The sequence below is a fragment of the Perna viridis genome, chromosome 5 (assembly GCF_037379345.1).
Source record: "Perna viridis isolate PV_CMFRI_1.1 ecotype Kerala chromosome 5, ASM3737934v1, whole genome shotgun sequence".
Classification (NCBI taxonomy): Eukaryota; Metazoa; Mollusca; class Bivalvia; order Mytilida; family Mytilidae; genus Perna; species Perna viridis.
In genome coordinates, this window is record NC_142449.1 from 43,277,857 (window position 1) to 43,298,753 (window position 20,897).

At 33.2% G+C, this 20,897-nt stretch overlaps 3 protein-coding genes and 1 long non-coding RNA gene across 5 annotated transcripts in view; 2 read left to right on the plus strand and 2 right to left on the minus strand.

Annotated features, from left to right (window-relative positions):
- LOC148617821 (rhophilin-2-B-like) overlaps positions 1 to 2,228 on the minus strand; it is a 38,767-nt gene extending 36,539 nt beyond the window's left edge. The window contains exon 1 of one of the 2 annotated variants that reach the window (XM_088585401.1): positions 2,015 to 2,228. In XM_088585401.1, the coding sequence (XP_088441527.1) occupies positions 2,015 to 2,089 (75 nt within the window). In that variant the 5' untranslated portion in view covers positions 2,090 to 2,228. The remainder of the gene's footprint in view (positions 1 to 2,014) is intronic. The other variant, XM_088585403.1, reaches the window with a different exon arrangement.
- Positions 2,229 to 2,465: 237 nt separating this feature from the next.
- On the plus strand, positions 2,466 to 7,963 carry LOC148617823 (RING finger protein 151-like). The gene is given in 3 exon segments (XM_088585405.1): positions 2,466 to 4,159; positions 4,423 to 4,545; positions 5,309 to 7,963. A coding segment is annotated over 1 exon segment (843 nt). The 5' UTR covers positions 2,466 to 4,159; positions 4,423 to 4,545; positions 5,309 to 5,318; the 3' UTR covers positions 6,162 to 7,963.
- Positions 7,964 to 8,568: 605 nt separating this feature from the next.
- LOC148617824 (uncharacterized) lies at positions 8,569 to 19,431 on the minus strand. Its single transcript, XR_015922540.1, has 4 exons — positions 19,295 to 19,431; positions 14,769 to 14,808; positions 11,317 to 11,497; positions 8,569 to 10,676 (listed from the first exon to the last, which is right to left on the minus strand). It is a non-coding gene; the product is annotated as an uncharacterized LOC148617824 (long non-coding RNA).
- The window catches only part of LOC148617825 (uncharacterized), a 42,884-nt gene continuing 38,718 nt past the window's right edge, over positions 16,732 to 20,897 (plus strand). Inside the window, 1 exon segment of the mRNA XM_088585407.1 lies at positions 16,732 to 17,692. The gene's annotated coding sequence lies outside the window, so the exon portion shown is untranslated.

Consider the following 20,897-nt stretch of genomic DNA (forward strand, 5'->3'; position numbering starts at 1 on the left):
TTAAGGTGTGATTGAATGGAACATTTATAGTTACATGTTTATATACTCATTAAAAAGTCAAATTTATTAGGTTCCCTAATATAGTACTCAAATAAAATTTCAATGAACATGCAGTGGTCCTTACTTGTAACTAACCTTATTCAAGTTCTAAAGCTAAATATGGAGATCAACACCTACATTCATTTCGACTTATTGTCACTGCAATGCAATTAAGCAGCTTGCTTTAACATGTACATATACATTCAAATGTACATATTTCACTAGAAATATTTATTACTTTTTGGGGGAAAAAGTGTTGGGGGTAAATACAAACTTAGGTGGAAATTTTACAAGAATAAAAACAACATGGTATCATAATATGATTAAGTGAGATATGAATGTATACATGAATAAATACATGTACATTGTATTATGTTGGTTGGATTTCTGAATCTGGGTTTTCATTTTTGTTGTTTTATTTTATCACATGGCCAAATGTACATGTACAAAAATGTACAATTGGGATAAGTCTAATCTGAGCAATGCTGCATACTACTCAATAAACATGTTGTACATGTACATGTATATTCAATACCTAACTTCGAAGACTAATCAAATTAATTTTATATACATGTACATGTACAAATGTAGCTCATGGCATGTGCCCATTTACATGTACATGAATATCTAAGGTTTACTTAACTATTTATGAAACTATTTACATACCATCCCTCCTTCAGACCCCCTTTACCAAAAGTTTTTATTTGTGACTTTGAAAAAAAAATAATAAAAAAGCCTGCCAACTGTCTTACAGAAAAAAAGAAGAAAATAAAGCCAAAGATATTTTTTCTATCCTACATGTAAATGGAAAAACGAGGAGTCAGAAATACTGGTTGTTTATATTAAGATTTGATTGTAGACACACATGTGAGTGTGCTCATAGCCATGGACTAAATCTATAACATGTTTAATCATTGCAGATTTGGTTTTTATTGTATTAAGAGTTTGGTGTCACACTTATTTCATTTCAAAATTAAAGAAAAAGAAAAAGAAAAAATTTTAAAAATCCCAATCTACATGTACCAACCCTACTTAATTTTAGAGGTGTAATCGAAAACAAGACATTATTATTTTTTGCCAAACACAAAAATTCAATTGTCTGTGAATATCTACATGTAGTCCAGATAATCATGATGTTCGCTGAGGCACAGGCACAAGACCTTCAATAATGGTGGAAAAAAGGACAATGGGGAAAATAGTGTCCATATACATGTACATGTTTTCGTTCATACATGTATATAAAACAAGAATAGGTATGGTGAATACATGCATGTTAAAGAGACAACCTTACCGGGATGAAAATGTCAGCCCAAGGCCACCAATTGGTCATTAATGAATGAGGAGGAAACCCTCATACTATAGGGCAGGCTGCAGCTGGCCCCAAAACATCAATATACACAGGTGCAGCAAAAGAGTTGCCCCTTATACTGGCTTATAGATGTACTCAAGTAACATACATGTAAAAAAATAAAGGGGAAAATGAAACAAGACATAGAGGTCTGAAATTCCTGACTTGAAACAGGCGCAAAAAATGTGGCAGGGCTAAATTACCTCGACGTGATCACAACCCCTCTTTAAAATCTGGCTACTGTGGAAAAATAATACACAGCTAAACACACAAAAAAAAACAGTTCAAAAAGTCTTAGTCCCTTGTTACAACTGAAATTAAGAAACTGAATATAAATTACACACATTTAAAAACTAAAGACTACTAGCAGTTAACTGACATGCCAGCCGCCCAAGACAGCATAATAATTTTGACATTTGAATATGAAGCCGAGAAGTCTTTCATGTCCTGCTTGTAGACTTGTAGTTGCATTTGATCTGACAACCAAAAATTATCACACCCTTAAATTTAAAACAACTGACTCTACTATTTATAGGACTAAAATGTATCACCAAATAATGGTAACATGATACCAGAGTAACAGCAATCAAATGTGCAAAGAAACAAGTTGATTTTTTTTTAAATCACCTTTCTCCGAATCTTGTCATCGTCCTTGGGTATAGCAGGATTCCCATTAGCCGCTACTCCATTCATCATATTCATTGTCAAACATATTATAATTTACGTTCACATTTTTGAACACCTTCCTCGTTCATATCGAAACTTTATCTCTGAAGTTCACAAACCAGGCGTGACGTAAAATTGTATACAGGTACCAGTCAATAAACAGGAATTCAGTCAAAAGGTAACTCTACAACCCATGAAAAAATTCGACCCCGTAACATTTAAAAAAAAGGGTGTTGTTCTTAAAAAAAATAATGTCACATCTACAATTATTTACTGCAAGTAGTTTAAGAATACAAATGTTTAAAAGTATTGCAAGCCGTTATCATATTTATTCAATATCTTATTTAGACATCTTATATAATATACGAGATAGTTATATACATGTAAATGTTAGTGTGCCCAAATCGAGTATTTATTTTGAAAGACAGGAAAAATAATAGCATTATGATGTCGACTCCAATAGAAGAGAAAAAAACTAAATCGACTACATATTTTTTACGTCGACACAGATACTAATTATACCATTCATCACTTACAAGCAGGAAAATATAACAACCAGATCTAGTGATCACTCCATTCATCTAGACTATGTTTTATTATTTCGAGCTTTCATTATTGGGTTTCTTAATAGGAAAGAGTAATCAAGGGAACCAAGATTCTAGCGGAAATAAAAAGAATGTAAACCAGGGACAAAGATCAGACATGGAAAACAGACATACACAACAAAGAACATAAAATATTACATACAAATTAACAAAAGTAAATGAGCAACTCGGACTCCACTGGGAGAAAACTGTGAAAATGGACCTGGTACACCGGTAGGTTAAGCGTCCTCTGCTTTTCTAGAAACACCCGCTGAATTGCCAATAAAAAGTCAAGTCTAGGGTAGTCGAAAGATGCAAGGAAATCTATGACACATTGAACAAATCAGTTTTCATGGTGCAGGTGAATACACCGTAACGCCGATCCACGAGTTCATGATGACGACCATAAAACTTCTGTAGTGATGACGTTAGTCTTGGAGCAACATAACCTTGTTCCAGAAGCCTAATCGCGATACAAAAAGTATGCATAGTTACGACAGGCTCTGGCATAACGTATGAGTAGTGATATGAAAAATCCATACGCAGGTGCTTAAGGGATGTTGTCACAGGTGAAAGGAAAGTTGACAATACGAAATGAAAAGTCATCGCGTTTGTCGTGGGAACACTAGAATTAAATATCAGCATCAGTAAATATACTAACCAAAGAAACTGGCAGGCTGGTGTCTAGTGGTACAATTAAAGGAAAGACAACCCAGAAAGTGTCAAACAATAATTAATTACATACACGTGTATAGCGGGCCCCTGTTAGATACACTGTATAAATTAAAATAAATATCAACTAAGTCTTGCGAATGGAAAAAAAGAAAAGCCGGGTGTTTCTACAATTTCAATAAGAAACCATTTTTTAATATTTTAGAAGAAAATATAAAGAATTTATTGAAGCAAAATGCGCTTATCTGATTTTCATCAATTACACTCCTGACTGAAAATCACCCATCTATATCAGCGGCGGCTCCAGTCATTTATAAAGTGGACCCAAGTCTCTCCAATGGAAACAACAGTGAAAAATAGGAATTAAAGTATTGTTTCAATACTACAATATCAAATTGCATGATAATGTGTTGATAATCATTTCCGGGTGTTTTCATGCTTAAGCATAAAAAATCGTAACCATTAAAAAAAATGCAATTTCATATATCGGCGGAGTCCCCTATCAATAAGTGTCCTTTTATTCACCCCTATGAACTGAAGATTTTGAGATGACAGCAAAAATATATTGCTCAATGCTCCCACTGTTTACATGTTACGCTTGATATCGCTTCAAAATTTTATGATTTATGAATGACCTTAGATTACATTTTTATTATAGGATCAAAAAGCGTCAAAATACCTATTTGTATATCTAGACCGTATAAAGACTTTACAATGGGGTATATCCAGATAAGTTCAATTACGCTTTTGTTTGTCAAAATCATATATACTTAATAGGGACTTTAAACTGCAGAATTTAAACTTTGTTTTCGGGATACACATCGACTGTTTTGAAAGAAAATCGGGAAAGGTAGGTAGAATAATTAGTTATAATTGTGAAACAAAACGATGCTGCTTTCGGTTTGGTTTCATGTTTTTTTTATGGTTTACTTTTAACACCGGCCACCATTAAAAATATTTTTACATAATAATGTCTTGACGTACAATTCGTTTTCCTGTTTCAAAAACATTACAATGATTAAAAATAATGTATGTGCATGGAACATGTACTGACGACAGCACTGAATTGTTCTTGCCTTTCCTCAATTTTAATCGACTCTGTTCTTGTCGCAGGAGACCACGAAATTCTAAAGTAAAAACTATCTAAACTCCTTGTACGTAACACCATCAATGCCCGCACTCGGCCAAATGCGATCAGAAGCTTAGAGAGATAAAAGATAACACCAACGGAGAAAGGTACAGATACAGTAAAACGCAAAAAAATGCACCAACGTATATATAACCTTTATAAAAATAGTAAATACTAGTCATATATATATATATCAATTTTTTTATATGGACTAAACAGAATTAGACATTTGCTAATCTAAGAAAAAATACTATCATATTAATTTGCTTTGACAAATATAAGTCTGCTGTTTAGTCACATACATGAATATCGTAGATTAAAGAAACCAAATTCAAATACGTCTGAATTTGAGATGTTAAGGACGAGTCGTCGATATAGTACACGTAGAAAATCTGTGTGCCACCGCACCATGTGGATGAGATGTTATGAATAATTTGTGCATGTAACTTTATATACCTTTAAACTTTTGCATGTATTTTCTACCGATCGCGAGACTCAATAAATTTCAAAAAGTGACTACACAACCAAAGTACCGGTTTAGATCTTCGAGGTATAATGTATTTAAAAGCCATATTAAAACCTTGTCAAACAAGGCTATAGAAAAGTCTTTATGACCATCAACATACCCGAATATAGGTTATCCGAGTTTACAAAATCAGATTGTATATAATTTATTATGCAATACTTCTAATTATAACAAGAAGTGGTATTAAAATTTAAACCCGTTGTTTGCAAAGAAATCAAGACAACTGGTAGCCAATTACGACAAATATTCCATAAAAGCAACTAAGCGATAAAATCGACTAAATAAGGAGGAGCATAATTTCATATACTAGTATTCATATGGTGTTTCGGGATAATATGTTTCAGATACAACAGGATGGGGTACGACGTTGACAGATTTCTGGAGCCCGTTAACGAGGGACTGCATTGCTGCATCTGTCGTGATGTCTTAGAAGACCCAGTCTAGGCGCCATGCGAGCATGCCTATTGTAGATCGTGTATCGAGGGCTGGTTGGTTCATGAAACAATATGTCCAGAAGACAGGAAACCATTATCACATCACAATCTGCGCCCTTTATTCCGATACATGAGGAACGATTTAAATCGTCTAAAAGTTCGTTGTGAACGCTATCAGGCAGGTTGTGAATATTCCTGTGAACTGGAATTCATCAGAAATCACGATTCCGAATGTCTCTTCATGCAAATCGAGTGTACCAACGTGAAGTGTACAGCTATGGTTTTAAGGAAAGATTTACAAGATCATTTGAAAACATGTGAATTCCATGCTATGGAGTGTCCTAATGGATGCGGCTTTTTGATGGTCACTCCCGAAGACATAACACACAACTGCATAACGGAGCTCAAAACTGCAATGGACGTTCTAAGGTCTGAGATGGCTTGCAAGTTTGAGGAGCAGAAGAGAGAAATGGAATTGAGACTTAATATGCAGCGTAGCCATATGGTTAATAAAGAGTCAATCATGCAATCTCAGATTGAAAGTCTAAAGGACGAAATATCAAAATTTTCACAAAAACTGAAACTCATGATGGACCTAGAAATACAAAGACGACAAGATATCGAAAAACTTGAAATAGAGAAAAAAGAATTGATGGAAGTGTTGCGTGGCAAGCGAGAAGCCGAACCCACATCTTCAAGTAGTGGAACTGTCTCACACTGCAAAAGATGCTCCCCGTTCCTTGGCAAAGTCACGACTATCTGATTTTGATAATTTCTAACCGTTATGTTTATTTCAAGTTACTTGACAACGAATTACAAAGGTTGATTATGAATGAATGTTAACTGAAAAATATTGCCAGTGAAGAGATTGATTGAAACAACTTTTATGAATTTTGACCAGAATTATATCTTGTCAAATGTCTTTAGTCAAATAGCAATCTCTCAACGGTCAGCAATGTTAAACGTCTCTCATCGCTCAACAATGTCAAGTATCACTCATTGGTCAGCAATGTTAAACATCTCTCATCGTTCAGCAATGTTTAATATCTCTCATCGGTCAACAATGTTAAACGTCTCTCATCGATCAGCAATGTTAAACATCTCTCATCGGTCAGCAATGTTAAGTATCACTCATTGATCAACAGTGTTAATCAAGTCAAACATCTCATCGGTCAACAATGTTTTAAAAATATCATTCATCGGTCAACAATGTTAAACGTTTCTCGTCGATCAGCAATGTCAAACGTCTCTCATCGGTCAGTAATGTTCAAGATCTCGGTCATCAATGTTTAAATGTCTCTCATCGGTCAGCATTGTTAAACTTTCTCTCATCGGTCAACAATATTAAACATCTCTCATCGGTCAGCAATGTTAAAACGTCTCTCATCGGTCAGCAATGAATGTCAAACAATCATCTCTTTGCTAATTTTATAAGTTTTCTCACAAATGACGAATTTGTAGACAGAAAACATATCTTTTCGTAAAGTTACGTGTCTAACACCCACAAATCACAGAACTGCCAAAATAATAAAATTGACATTTAAATTTAGTTGACCTGGTAGAGCTCTTCAAGATAACAGTACCGTGAGATGAAGAAATTTTGAAATTATTTCAAATATTCGTGACGTTTGACAATTTAGACTTTACACAGTAATCCTTCTGTAATCCTGGAGTGGCAAGATATCAGTCGTATCAAGTACCCCTTAATCCCATGCGGTAGTCAGGTAAATATTTCATTTTATCCTGAATATAAAGTAAGTTACACCGTAACTAAGCAAGGCCATTCAAAAATAGTGTTACATCTTGCTTAGATCCACTCAAAACGAGAATAACATTATGAAAATCATGATTAAGGATTACACTTTGTAAAACTACGTTTATGGGTATACATAGGAATCACCATGTCAGTCTGTCAGTCTCCTTATCTTTATACATTTCTTACAACTGCAACTCATACTAAACCGCTCGGGACTGACGAAATTTTGATAGGAAAGCTGGGCATCAAATGCAGATGTACATGGAGGAATAATATTCTTGTAAGAGAGAAATGAACCGAGGGTTTTCTATGTTGAAAGCTTGAAAATTGCACTTTTTCCTACAGGAAATTTGACTGTTATAGAAAGGTTGGACATCATATGCAGATGATCGAGCGGGAATAAATAAAGGAAAATAATTGAAATTAATGGTTTACAATGAACATTTAACTCCATTTGAAGCAGCTTGGCAATTCTCTTTTTGTGCTTTCTAACAGTATTTCTAGTTATTAACAATAGAAAAAACACCTCACAAATTTGTAAAGAATAATAAAAAAATACAAACACACAAAATAAAAACAAACAAACAAACTACGGCATATGTTGGGGAAACATCACTGTTTTTCTTTATTGTTCGTTATTGTTTGTGTATTTGTTGAATTATTACTAATGTATAATGTTGTTCCCAATTACCTTTCGCTTATTTTACCTTATATGAACTTTCCTTATACAATAATCGATTGTTTTATAAAATGTATAATGGGTACTACTATTGTACTCTTATGAAAATAATAAATAATTCATTTATTTAGCTGTTTTAGTGTTCTCTTTACTGGACGGATATGTTACTCAATAACCAATCAAAAATCAATACTGGATACCATATTTGGTTAAAACGTTACACAATCTTTTCCTCAATATAAATCCCCGTTGATTCTTTTGTTTGATTTTGTTTTTGAATGACAGAAAACAATGGCAAATAAATTGTAACCATCTTTCAATTATAATGAATCACCCAGCAACTGAAGTTCAGTTCCAAATTTTTTAATATCTTATCAAAATACAGATATGAATTATATTTTTTCTACGGATACACCCAAGCGATAGTACACCTTGCGGCTAATACATTACAGAAACTGACACCCAACTTATCTCAATTTAAGAGTTAAATCCGAATTCGGCAGAATTTTATAATTCGTTTTATTTTTGTATTTTCCCTTCGGGGTAGGGTCGAGCACCAAACAATATATTTAACCCCGCCATATACTTTATATGCCTGTCCTAGTGGTTGTTTCTGATTTTTTATTGTTTTTTTTTTTAATGTCAATTGTTATTCATCTTTCGCTTCACAACGTTTTATTATTATTGTTTTTTTTTTTTTTTTTTTTGGGGGGGGGGGTGAGGGGGGGGGGCTTTAACATGCTGTTATTGCTCATTTCCTGCAAAATAAAAATTCACGAAATTTGCATAATTTTCCGCCAGAAGATGGGTTCAACGCCGGACCTACCCGTGGTGGAGCATGGACCGGTTGTACCAGTATGGTAGATGTCCTCTGCGTGTCTAGAAATTGATTGGACCATCTGAGAGTCATATGAAGCCACTTTTAGTTAAATTCAAAATTTTGATTATGTACAATGAAAATTGGGGTCTAGATATTCCCCTTTTTGCTGGTGCACAACTTAAACAAATCAAAAAGCTTTTCAAAATCCCCAAAATGCAACATTTGGAATTAGACATTAAAAATTTTCAGCACTCTGTGTGCAATCACAGCGTCCAGTTTTAAGTAGGGTGGAGACACGAAAGAGCAATCTAAAACAACAAGAAATATACCTTTCAATTTCAATTTTCCAAGTTCCGTTTTTCCCTGGTCTCCATATGACAATACCAGTATTTCAAGCAAATCATCTGTTCATGTATCATATTGTTAGGGTTAAGATACGCAAAGGCTGCATGCTTGTAAGCAAGCAAAGTGGTAGTTTTCTTTTTTTTCAGTATTTCAGTAATAGACGACATACATGTAAAAACGTCGTTCGTTGCTCATAGCATCGTTTTAGTTTTCATTTGACCACTCACCCTGTCGTCGTCATTGTTGTTGGCGTCCGTCAACTTCAGACTTATTTACGAAAACTTGAGTATTTTTGAAATTTGTGAAATTTAGATTTTTTAATGGGTTCTTAATAAAAATCCCTGCAGGACATGCGTTTTCAGTCAGGTTTCAGATATCTCTTATCATTTTCAAGTGATGTAAGGGGTCAAAGAGGCCACATCCCAAAAAGTTATTTTTTTTATTTTTGGTCTGATTTCGAATTTGATTCGTCATGAAAATCCCTGCCTGTGCTTTTGCCTTTTTTAATCTAATTTCAGATATCTCTTACCGTTTTCAAATTAAAAGAAATCAAAGGGACCACATCCCAATAAATCAACTTTTTTTATTTTTGACCCGGTTTTGAAAATTTTTCATTGAATTTCAAATTGTGTGCTATATTGTGGTCAAACCTAATAAACAGTAAGTCCCTATGCTCAAGTGTGTCAAAAACTAATATTGTGCTCACACTTGCCCCAACTGTTCAGGGTTTGCCCATTGTGGTCATATCATGCTGCGCTCCACAAAGTTTTTTATCAAACACTTGTTGCTATTTTTCATTCTCTCTCCGACATATCACTTTCGGATAATGATTTATATCTTGCTATTTTTTTTTTTGGGGGGGGGCATGTTTACACTTTCTTGTTATCTACCACAGGCAAAGTTACATGTATTTTATAAAACCTGTTCAAAAATAAAAACTCCTTTAAATAGTTATAAATGAAGACCTACAATTTCTCAGATAAAGAATTACATTTTATTTAATGTTTATCATTTCTATAGTCCATTTCACTAAATTATGCAGACATGCACAGAAACAGCCCTGGGTGGATGGCTATTTCAAAATGGCTACCCGCAAAAGATTGAACAAGTTGAATGTGTCGTTTCTTTGGCAACTGCCCGAAAAACAAGGTTTAAATGTGCAAAAAGCAAAGAAGGAGGAATTGATAACTTCTATTTTGACTAATCAGGTAGACAAGAGGTTTCTGACACCCATCAGAGCAGAGTAACCCGGCTTTCTATTTGGGAATGACCTTCCTGTACGTAATTTGCCCCCTTTTACAGCTGTAAACCATTCTCAGTTAACAGCTTTAGAATTAGAGCAAACTATCCCTAAAATATTCACACAAATTTATGAGTACATGATTGAAAGGAAGAGAGATGAAGGAGGAAGTGCCAGCAATTTTAAAGGCCTGAACCAGCATGTCCAAGACTTTGGCGCTGAGGATGGACGTTCAGCAACTTGAATTCTGAGTGTAATAAATTTATCCATGTTACAAAGTATCTGCAGAAAGAGGATTCTGACACATTGAACCTTTAATCTCATCAATACTGCAAATAATTGGTCAGTGGGTTGTAACCTAGATGAATAACTCTGTCTGTTGTTTGTGTTCCATCACCTTTCCAGTAAGTCATTCTTCTAGCCTTAGATGACAAAAACCTGGAAAAAAAATCAACTTAATAAATATACTAATATGAAAAAGAAAGACATTGCTGTTATAGATGCAGATTTAGAATGAACATAATACTAAGAGAGAGGATTAATTTCTTCTGTCAAGATATTCAAGTACCGGTATGCAAAGTATTCAGTACAAAAGCAATATTCCCATATAAGGGATTCATTCTTTCCTGGCTGGTTTTTCACAATAGAAAAAATAATGGAAACACTCTGCCATTCAATCATTCACTTATTTATTTACTTAGAATGATTTTAATATTAATTTTTTTTGAGTATATAACCTTTCCACAACAACACTTAAATTTGAAGTTTAAACTATACCCAAACTTCAAGCCATAATCACTTTAAACAAGTCTAAATTGTGAAGTTGCATGCATTGTCTGATGATGCTAGGTATACCTCCAATTATACAGGAAGTGGATGTCAGACAGCACACAAAATCAATTACAATATATGCCCCATCTATATGTATATGAAACCATAAACCAAATTTGAAATCAATCTACACATTGGGAGTCAAGATAATTGTGAAGGACAGGCAGACAAGGTTATACCAATATACCACAATCTCATTAGGAGATGGGGTATAATAATTTTAAGAAATCAACTAAAGCCAGCTTACTGAAACAGCCAAAGAAATACTGCAAAGGAAGGGAGGCCTCTATAGAATCAGATAGCACCATCATTGTCTTTTATTCTGTCAACATTCCACACATTCCTCTTTAGTTCTTCCTTTAACTCAGCTATTTCTCTCTTCAAATTAAGATTTTCTTGCAATAGTGGATCTGGATCGCATTGGTAACCTACATGTAGATCAAAACATGGTTAGCTTATTTTGTAACATACATGTACATGTAACTTGAAAACTTAAGTGAACAATTTTCTATCACAAATAACTAAATATCTTTATATAATCTCACAAATAATGGAATAAGCTGTAGAAACAGGGAATGTGTCAAAGACTTTTAACAATCCATAATAGCTGTGAAAAGTAAATGATGAGGAAATTCTCACACCCACTGTCTGCATTGAAATGATTAGTCAAGCCTAAATTGATACTTAATAATTCCCATTTTCCAAGTTAAAAGACTATAAAGATACAATTTTTGTCAAAATAATAATTTTAATCAAAACCTTGTTTTTTATATGTTGGTGGGGCCTCAATGTCATCTTCCTCTGTGTGTACTTCTACCTCAATCAAGACTGTCTGATTTTGATCCCTTGAACAATAGGAATGGTAGGATAGTCTCAGTGTTCTAGGATTTTTCAGAAATTGAGCTTTCCTCAGGAAAAATCCATAAAAAAATCAAATTTCCCACAGTCAATGACTGCTTTCCTAACAAAACAAATCCTTACAGCATATAAAGTTTTCAACTTGCCATGTGAAAGTGTAACTACATGTAAGTACATAAATTTCCCTGACCCAAATTTCACTTGCCCCGGGTAATGGGAAATAGGAATCCTAGAATGCTGTGATAGTGGAAGCTGTTTTGAAGCTTCTTTATTTACTTGTTCCTTCATTTGTGCATCCTGTTGCAGAAAAAAAAACATTGGGAAAATGACTGTTAAGTACTAAATTTATCTAAGAAGACCATACAGCCTTTTGTTTTGATTGGCATATTATCAATTCATTTCTATCATGTAGGTCATTAGTACCAGTACTATTAATTTAGTTACCTCTAAACTCTATTGTTATCATTCAACAGAAGAAGAAAAATAAGCTGAAGATCAATAAGTGTGCACATTCCTGTTATATTTTCAATCATTTCAACATTACATATACAAGTACCTCAAGTAGCACAGTTCATTTAAACATTCTAGTTGCTCTGTACTCCATTCATGAAGGAAGTAAATTTGAAAGTTGAAGAAATTTATCACACAAGTAGGAAAAAAGAGTACTGTATATATATATATATATATACTTATGTAATATATACAAATGTAGTTACAAACATATGTGTTAAGGTGTACATGAGAGCAGTTAAACTACTGTCAAGCAAAGAAGTGCAAATTCAGTGTTCTCCACAATTAACCCACCAAAGGTGTTAATTTGCATTTTTTCAAATGGCATTTTTGTGACTTTCATTAAAATTTAGGAAAAAAATTATAGTCTACTATAAAAATCCTTGATTAAAGCTTGTCAAAACAACCACTATTCTTTGGGGGTGTTGGAGAGCTCTGAAGCTGAATAATGCAAATAAGTAAGTCTCCTGTTGGTATTGATCCAACCTACACTTAAGAAAGTGTACTTGCCATCAGAGAAAACTTTTCTATAATGTTTTTGCAAGCTGTCCAAAAAGCAGCTGATAAGATTTAACCAAGCCAAACAAATATGGAATGCAAGTAATGAAAAATAATCATTCTCAATCATCATGTAATAAGCAGTACATTGTAAAACTACACCCATAAAATGTCCATCCATCATCATACGTATATGTAACTTAATTCTCCGTGGGACACTTACAGTTGGGTGTGTATTGGAATAGCATGCATAATATTGTCTTACATCCATTCATATATTAACGAGCCCGGCAAAGGGGTGTAAGCTCTACGGTTATTACATGTACTTTCTAAATTTTCCTTAAGGGACCTCAATATACTAACCAAAACAAGAGGCTCCAAGGAGCCTGAATCTCTCACCTGGTTAAATTTTTGCCTTTCAAGGGCAAAACTCTAACAAAAAGTTGTCTGACAATTTTGACCTCTGGAGACTTTTGTAGGTCTTATAATAAGAATCATTTCAGCAATTGAAAGTTTCATTCTATCTATCACAGTTTTCAAGACACAGGCTGAAAGCTGTAAAAAAAGTCAATTTTCACCTCTCAAGGGCAATAACTCTTACATGGAGTCATCTGACAACTTTGATCCCTGGAAACTTTTGTAGGCCTTAAAATAAGGATATTTCAGCAATTGAAAGATATTTGGCCAAACCTAACAGTTTTGGAGATATATGCAAAAAACTACTATGTTCTATTTTTAGTAAAGGCCTAAATGTTTTTAAACCAATCAAAAATCCAAAGGTCGTTTTGTGCAGGATACTTCAAGGAACAACCATTATAAGTTTCATGCAAGTCTATTCAATTGTTTAAGAGGAGAAGATATTTGAAGAAATTGTTAACGAAAACGATGATGACGGATGCCAACTAATGGCAATAGCTCACATGGCCTACAGCCAGGTGGGCTAAAAACATCATATCCCAGAAGTAACAAAAAGTGACTGTCCTTATGGAGAAAATTCATCATTTCCTTCAGTCAAACAAATAAAAAAATATAGGTTAAGATTTATAATGTTTCAGTAGAAATAAATTCATCTTTTCTGATTGTTTTCAAGTCTTTTTCTATTTTTATTTTACTTATTTAAAGAAGAGAATGTTATGTTTTAAAACCTTCGGGAAACGTGGATGTAAGTATGTGTATCTCCGCTGTTCCGATGTTGCTGTTGTCAAGATCCTTACCTGCCTTGGAAAAAAATACATTATCAAAATCAAAGCATAGCTTTTATAAGATAGAAAAAGGCAATCATCTGTCACCTGAATTTAGTTTATGTCACATGATATGTGTAAAATATTCCCACCATCCATGGAGAACTGTAATACATCCTGTATCTGTACAGATTAATCTGACAGGCCAAAACTGAATGGATGTTACTAGATAAAAAATGTAATGAATTGGGAAGTGCTATAAAGTTTTACCATTTTGAGAGTGAGGGGAAAGGGGGTATGGGGTTGGAATTTTGGGGAAAAAATTGTTCAAGTTATTCATTTATTGAATGAAAAACCCATTAATTAACAAGACAGATTTTCAAATAGAAATATTGATTTTACTTGCTGCTTAATTATAAATACAAATATTGCACTTGCGGAGCAAAAATTCTCATCTGGTTTGACCCCCCCCCCCTCTATGTAATGTCCTTTATTTTTACGAGTCTCGCACAGATGGTACACATATGGTAAAGCTCACGATGCTCGCTGATTTAGGCTTTTTAGGTAATGCCTACCCCATATTATGTTTTCACTCGTATACATGTACATGTATATAGTCACATTTAACTTTTGACCTGAGAAAACAGACTACCTCTAATCATGAGCAGATGCAACATTCGGATTTAACTGTACTCATTATATGTACATCACCATGATTTATAACTAGAAATACTGAGAGCAAAATCACAAAGAGAATGGCCCACCTCAAATCAGTATTGTTTCACAATTTCACAAAACTATAACATGTTCCTTATGTCTGGACAAGAAATTGACTGCCAGTGAATAAATCTTTTTTTTACAGTACATGGTGCCATACCAAATAATGGTTTTGGGTTGTGTCATGAGTGGGACAAGAAAAGAGTTTTTTTCTGATTTCTGGATGATACATGATACCTAGGTACATGTAAAAGGGAATGGACTTCTGAAATTTGTACCACAAACAGGTGTATCTATTCTTTCCCAAATGTTCATGCTTTGACTTTTACAGTTATATCAAGATTGACTCTTCCAATCATTTTATTTTCACACTTCAGTTACACGTATTAATTTCGATATAGTTGTTATTAGGTTGCGGTATCACAACTACATGAAAATGTGTATCATTTTAAATATATCTTAAACTCATGCTATAATATGTTGGGTTTTTACTTGTTATGACCTAATTTTTAGATTTGAGATCTTAGGGACTTTAATTAGGGCCATTTTTATAATATTCAGATTTTTTAATGCAGTCTTCACAGTTAAGCAGTAGTCCGAAGCCCAAAGGCTTCTCATAATGGAGGTGAGGTTGTAAAATTAACTACTACAGGCCAACTGTCACTGTATAAAAAATTCTGAAAAAGATGTATTTTGGGCATGTGAACTGGAAAATTAGTTGTGAAAGCTGTTAATGGACATTTTCCTTAACATTCAAAAAGAAACTTGCCTGGCCACTCTCACAAACAGCATGTGCTGTTAAGGGAGGAATCACTAATCACTTATTCTAAATTTACAATAACTGTTTAATTGACATTTTGACTCAACAGTGCTTATTGCAAAGTGAATTCAGAGTACACAGATTTAAGCCAAAAAATTAAAAAACGAAAATAAAATACATGCACTGGAAGGGGGGGGGGGGTTGGAGATCTGGCGAACACAAGTGGACAAAATGCTGTACTTTTTAAAATTAAAAAAATGATTTTAATATTAGAGATTGATGTGTTAATATTAAAAATAGAATTCTTTATTTCAGAAAATTAATTTCTTATATTAAGAAATTATTTTTTAATATCAAGAAATTCTTTTCTAATATTAGAATCTCGTGGAAAATTGGCAATATATGGACTGATTGGTCACCCCCACAAATTCAATAGACCTCAGGTACGCTTCGGTCTAAATAATTTTTTTGGGCAATTGATTGGTCCATATACATGCCATATGACCCTTAGCATCATAAATTACTTGCTAAATATAAGAAACTCATTTTCTAATATTGAAAATTAAATTTCTAATATTAAAAATTGTCTGATTTTTTAATATTAAAAATGTGTACAAGCATCAGACAGATAAAGAAATTTTTAATTTTAGAAAATGAATTTCTTATATAAAAAATTGAATTTTTAATATTGAAAAATTGGGTTTTTTTTTAATATTAAACACAATAGTAGAACTTTTTATATTAAGAAAATCTTAGAAATTGTTTTTTTTAATATTATAAATTATTTTTTTTAATATTAGAAAATCATTTTTAAATATAAAAAAAGTAGGACTTTTTGTCCAGTTTGGCTTGTGGACAGTGAAGACAAACAAGAGAATTGAATATCTTCTTAAACTTGAGTGTTGACCTTGTACACAATTTTCCATGACACATGATTGACTCTGTCATCTTTGGGCATTTTTTTTTAATATTTTTATTATTTGTGTTCACTTGCATGCTTATAAGTATGAATACTATGACTTGTGGATGTACTGAACTGTACTTGTCAAAAATTTGGGTCTTTGAAACACATGTGACATGAAGAAGCCACAAAATTTATGGTATATGTACAGAGAGAAAAAGGAAGTCTTTGAACCATTTTTTTATACCTCAATTCTCTTTATAACGTTTTTAAGTCTATAATTTGGCATGGTTAACTTTTTTTTTAGCTTTGTTTATGTTCAGAATATTGTCGTCTGCTATTTCTCTATATTTACCTTGTATGTTTGAAGAAAACATCCGAAATTCCGAGTGAAACGTCACAACTGGTATCCGAAGTCGGTCGTAGCGTGTGTAGTACACAATTGGCAGGAAACCAGTGCCAGCACTCCACAGTATTGTAGAACTGCTTAATTTTGGTTTTGTAATCTGATGCTTTTTAACATTTATCACTTTAAAAAATTGTCAAGCATCTGTAAATCTATATATCTAGAAATAGCTCAAGCCAAGGCCTTCAGGATGCAGTGAAAATTTTCTAGAAAAAATTACCCACAGCATATAGGGTTACCATAGAAACCATGCAAAAATATGCCAAAATTTGCAAAAAAGTTCATAAAATCAGGTTTAAAAAAATCAAATTTCCCGCAAAATATCTGAAATTTTTATTTCAATCCCTGAAACTGTTCAAACCTTTCCCTTCAAAAACCCCTTCCTCATATGGGCATCGCTGGTTAGATTTTGAGCTATTTCACTTTGTAATCCACTTATTAAATTAAGCATGGTAAAAAATTGACTTACTTTCACTTTCAAAATGAAGTCAAATTGTCATTGAAAAAAGCCCCTTCAACATTGAAAATATATAAAACATTGCAAAATACTTTTAAAAGTCCCCTTTTTTCAGAAAATGTTTTATCAACAATAGATTCTTCATTTTTAATCACTATAGCAACCACTGGTTTCCATTTATGTCATTTTTCAAAAGTGCGAAACTAAACTGTGGAGTGCTGGCAGTGACTGTCAAAATGTTTTGAAATTCTACCAAGGATACGCATAACAATATGGCGGATATACTGTGAAATCGCCGTTTACAAAAATAAAATGGACATAATTCGATTACGGAGGTAAGAACGAAAAATAATTGGAAGGGAATCGTATTCTACAGCAAACACACTAATCAATTATAAATTAATTAACAAACTCATATTTACACTAATTTTAAGGTTCCTTCTTCCAAATCTTCCTTCAACTTCAATAGTCATATCGTATTTTTCTAATTTGCTATGTTCTTTAAATTTTAAATTTAAATTTCATCCAAAATCTTTTAATAAGACCACTTCTAGCCATTTTCTGTAAAATCACAGAATATGAACGTTTCATTCTTACGATCCTGCTGAATTGATAAAATACAACCCTTTCCTTATAGTTAGGTTACTACAACAAATTAAGATTTTGTTTTCAATATGCATTTAAATATATATCAATCCAAATTATTCAATAGAGTTAACTAATTCATTGGTGGACCTGGGGGTGTACCCCTCTTTTTCACTATACAAATTAAATCATGTCCTAGCATCATCCCTTTTTCTGAGGAACCAAAGCTTGCTTCCAACATTTTCAAATTGTATAGATCTGCCCCATGCTAATGTCAAAATGTAAAATAGAAGCTACCATACATACCATTAAATGAGATGAAAAAGTTAACTTTGTATTCCTATGCAGCAGGTAGGTCTAATTATTCTTTCTAACAGAAAGTACAAATATATTGCAAAAGATAAATCATATTAATGAAATGTGTATTACATGAACACGGTATAGGTTTGTATTATAAAATAGTATCTTAGTTCACATTTTAGGGGGAAGACAACATCCAGAATAAACTGCTTATTTGTTTCTAATAATTTACTTTTATGTGCATTCAATAATTGTTTATTATTACTATTTTTTTTTTTGGCAAATTATTTGAAAAATTATCTCCCTAAGCTTGGTCACACTGTAATTGGCATTTATTGTAATGGTGTTTTGCATTATCCACAAACTTTCATATAGGATGGACAGATAATTAAAGCTTAGCTTTGGTTACCACCCCCTTCTTTAATGGTGAGTTTGAAAATCTACATAAAATACTAACACACAAATAGTAAAATGTTTGTATTGAATATTCAGTACAAATATATATATCTTATATTGCTATTTAAAATAAGTTGAGTTATGTGTATTATATATGAACAAGACTGTATCAAAGGGAGATAACTGACATCAGGAATAATTGTAAAAAATGACAAATTAATGTGAATTGCAATAAAATAACGCTTAAACTCAATCATTCTTAACTATAAAACTCAATTTAATCGCTTCAGAAAAAGTGCCAATGGGTGCCGTTCACTACTTCATTTTTCATTTGCTAAGAAGCATGATGAATGCGGCAAACACTTTTACCACAAAAACATAATTTTAAAATATTTAAAGATTGTCAACCGTTTACAATTATAAGTAATACTTATAAACTATAAATAAAATATAATAGAAACAACTAACTTACCTTGTCTAGTGCGTATAAGAAATAAATAACAATTTAAGTATCCACGTGAAGCACGACCCCGCGGAATCAGCAGATTTAGTCGATATTTACCGTTGGGTTATCTGCCCTTTTACTACGTTCTTCTATTCGGAAGGTGGTCACCTGAAGTATCTAACTATACATCACTACATGACATGTATGATACTATCAACGATTTTTGCCTTCACCTTCTGTCTTTTATTTATCCTAACTTCTCTTGTCTTCTGTTATTTCTTTGATTAAATTGTATTCAAAAATTGAAGGGACGTAGTTCTTATCTTGTGACTTGAGTTGTGAGGGAAAATTACGTTACAAAAAAAGAAAGAAAAAAATCAGATCTTGAAATGTTCATGCATGACCTGGCTTTTTGTTCATTATCTTCACTTGGTAAGTTTCACTTTGCAAGTCCAATAGCTCCGATTTTGAATTGCCCTAGGAAAAGCATATTAAGGGGGCGGATCCCGGGTTTCACGTTAAAAGGGGCGTATAACACGCAGTGATTATAGCGTAAGAAGACTTCCAATATAAGCGAAGCAAGGCAAGAACATTTGTGCGAGGAAGAACATACTAAATTGTTAGTACACTTTGGAAGTGTTAGTCTTAGCTCTTTTGGATATTGGGAAGTTTATAGTTATATAGTATTTCTTAAAGGTGTCTCATTTACTGATACTGCGTCTTGAACCTCTCCACGTTATTTCTGAATTCTTTTGTTTGAATTTCCCAAGTAGTATATATATATATGACCGAGACAATTCTGGCTATGTATTCTATCTTATGAACAAGATGACAGTAGACTTATGAATTAGCTTAAAATCTACAGTTCATGTTCTATGGGTTGAGCTTCCCACTCTGTACATATCCAAATTGGCCCATCCCCACACCATTGCCCCATTCTCCATATCCCATTCCAAATTCATTGTATCATCATCTATTAGTCATTCTAATCAGGGGCGGATTCAGGCGGGGGCGTGGCGGGCGTGCCCCCCCCATAAATTTGCAAAGCATGGGTTGTCAGGGGAAGAATTAGGCGATTTTAGGTTCTCACTAATTCTGCCACAAAAGATATTTACACTGCATTCATTCTAGAAGAATATTTCAAAAATTTAACCTAAAAAAAATTTTCGCCTCGCTCCGCTCGACAAAGCTCTTAACTCCACAGACCTGGTAAAAAAGTGATAACACATGACTCGCATTTCGTGCAACACATAGGCTGCATCTATTAAAAAATATGAAGAAACTAGTTCTATTATAATCGAAATCAATCACGGAAACTCTATTTCATCATTGTTTTACCACAGGCTGGCCATTTATGTCGTTATTTAACTGGGGTAAAAGAATGCAACATAAATGGCCAATCCTTGGTAAAACAATGATAAAATGAAATTTTCGTGATTAATTTCTTAAATAACCACGAATCAAACATGTTATGAAATTATTTTGTTTTAATTTTGCATTCAAAGCAATGAGTTATGATTGCTCTTTGTACATTATCGTTTACGCTGATGTGACCACTGATTTACCGATTATGACACTAAATAGCATGTAAATGCTATTTAATATCCACCGGTGTATTCACGCCGCAATTGTGGAGGGAGGTTTAGAGAGCTGTAAAACCTAGATTTAACCCACCATTTTGTTTGAAATGCCTGTATCAAGTCAGGACCATTGCGGTACCAACTATTTATCTATTTTGTCAGATTTAATTTTGACTTGACTTGATTATGGTCGAGTAGTGTTCGGTAATTTTGTTGTTACCCTTATTTACCGAT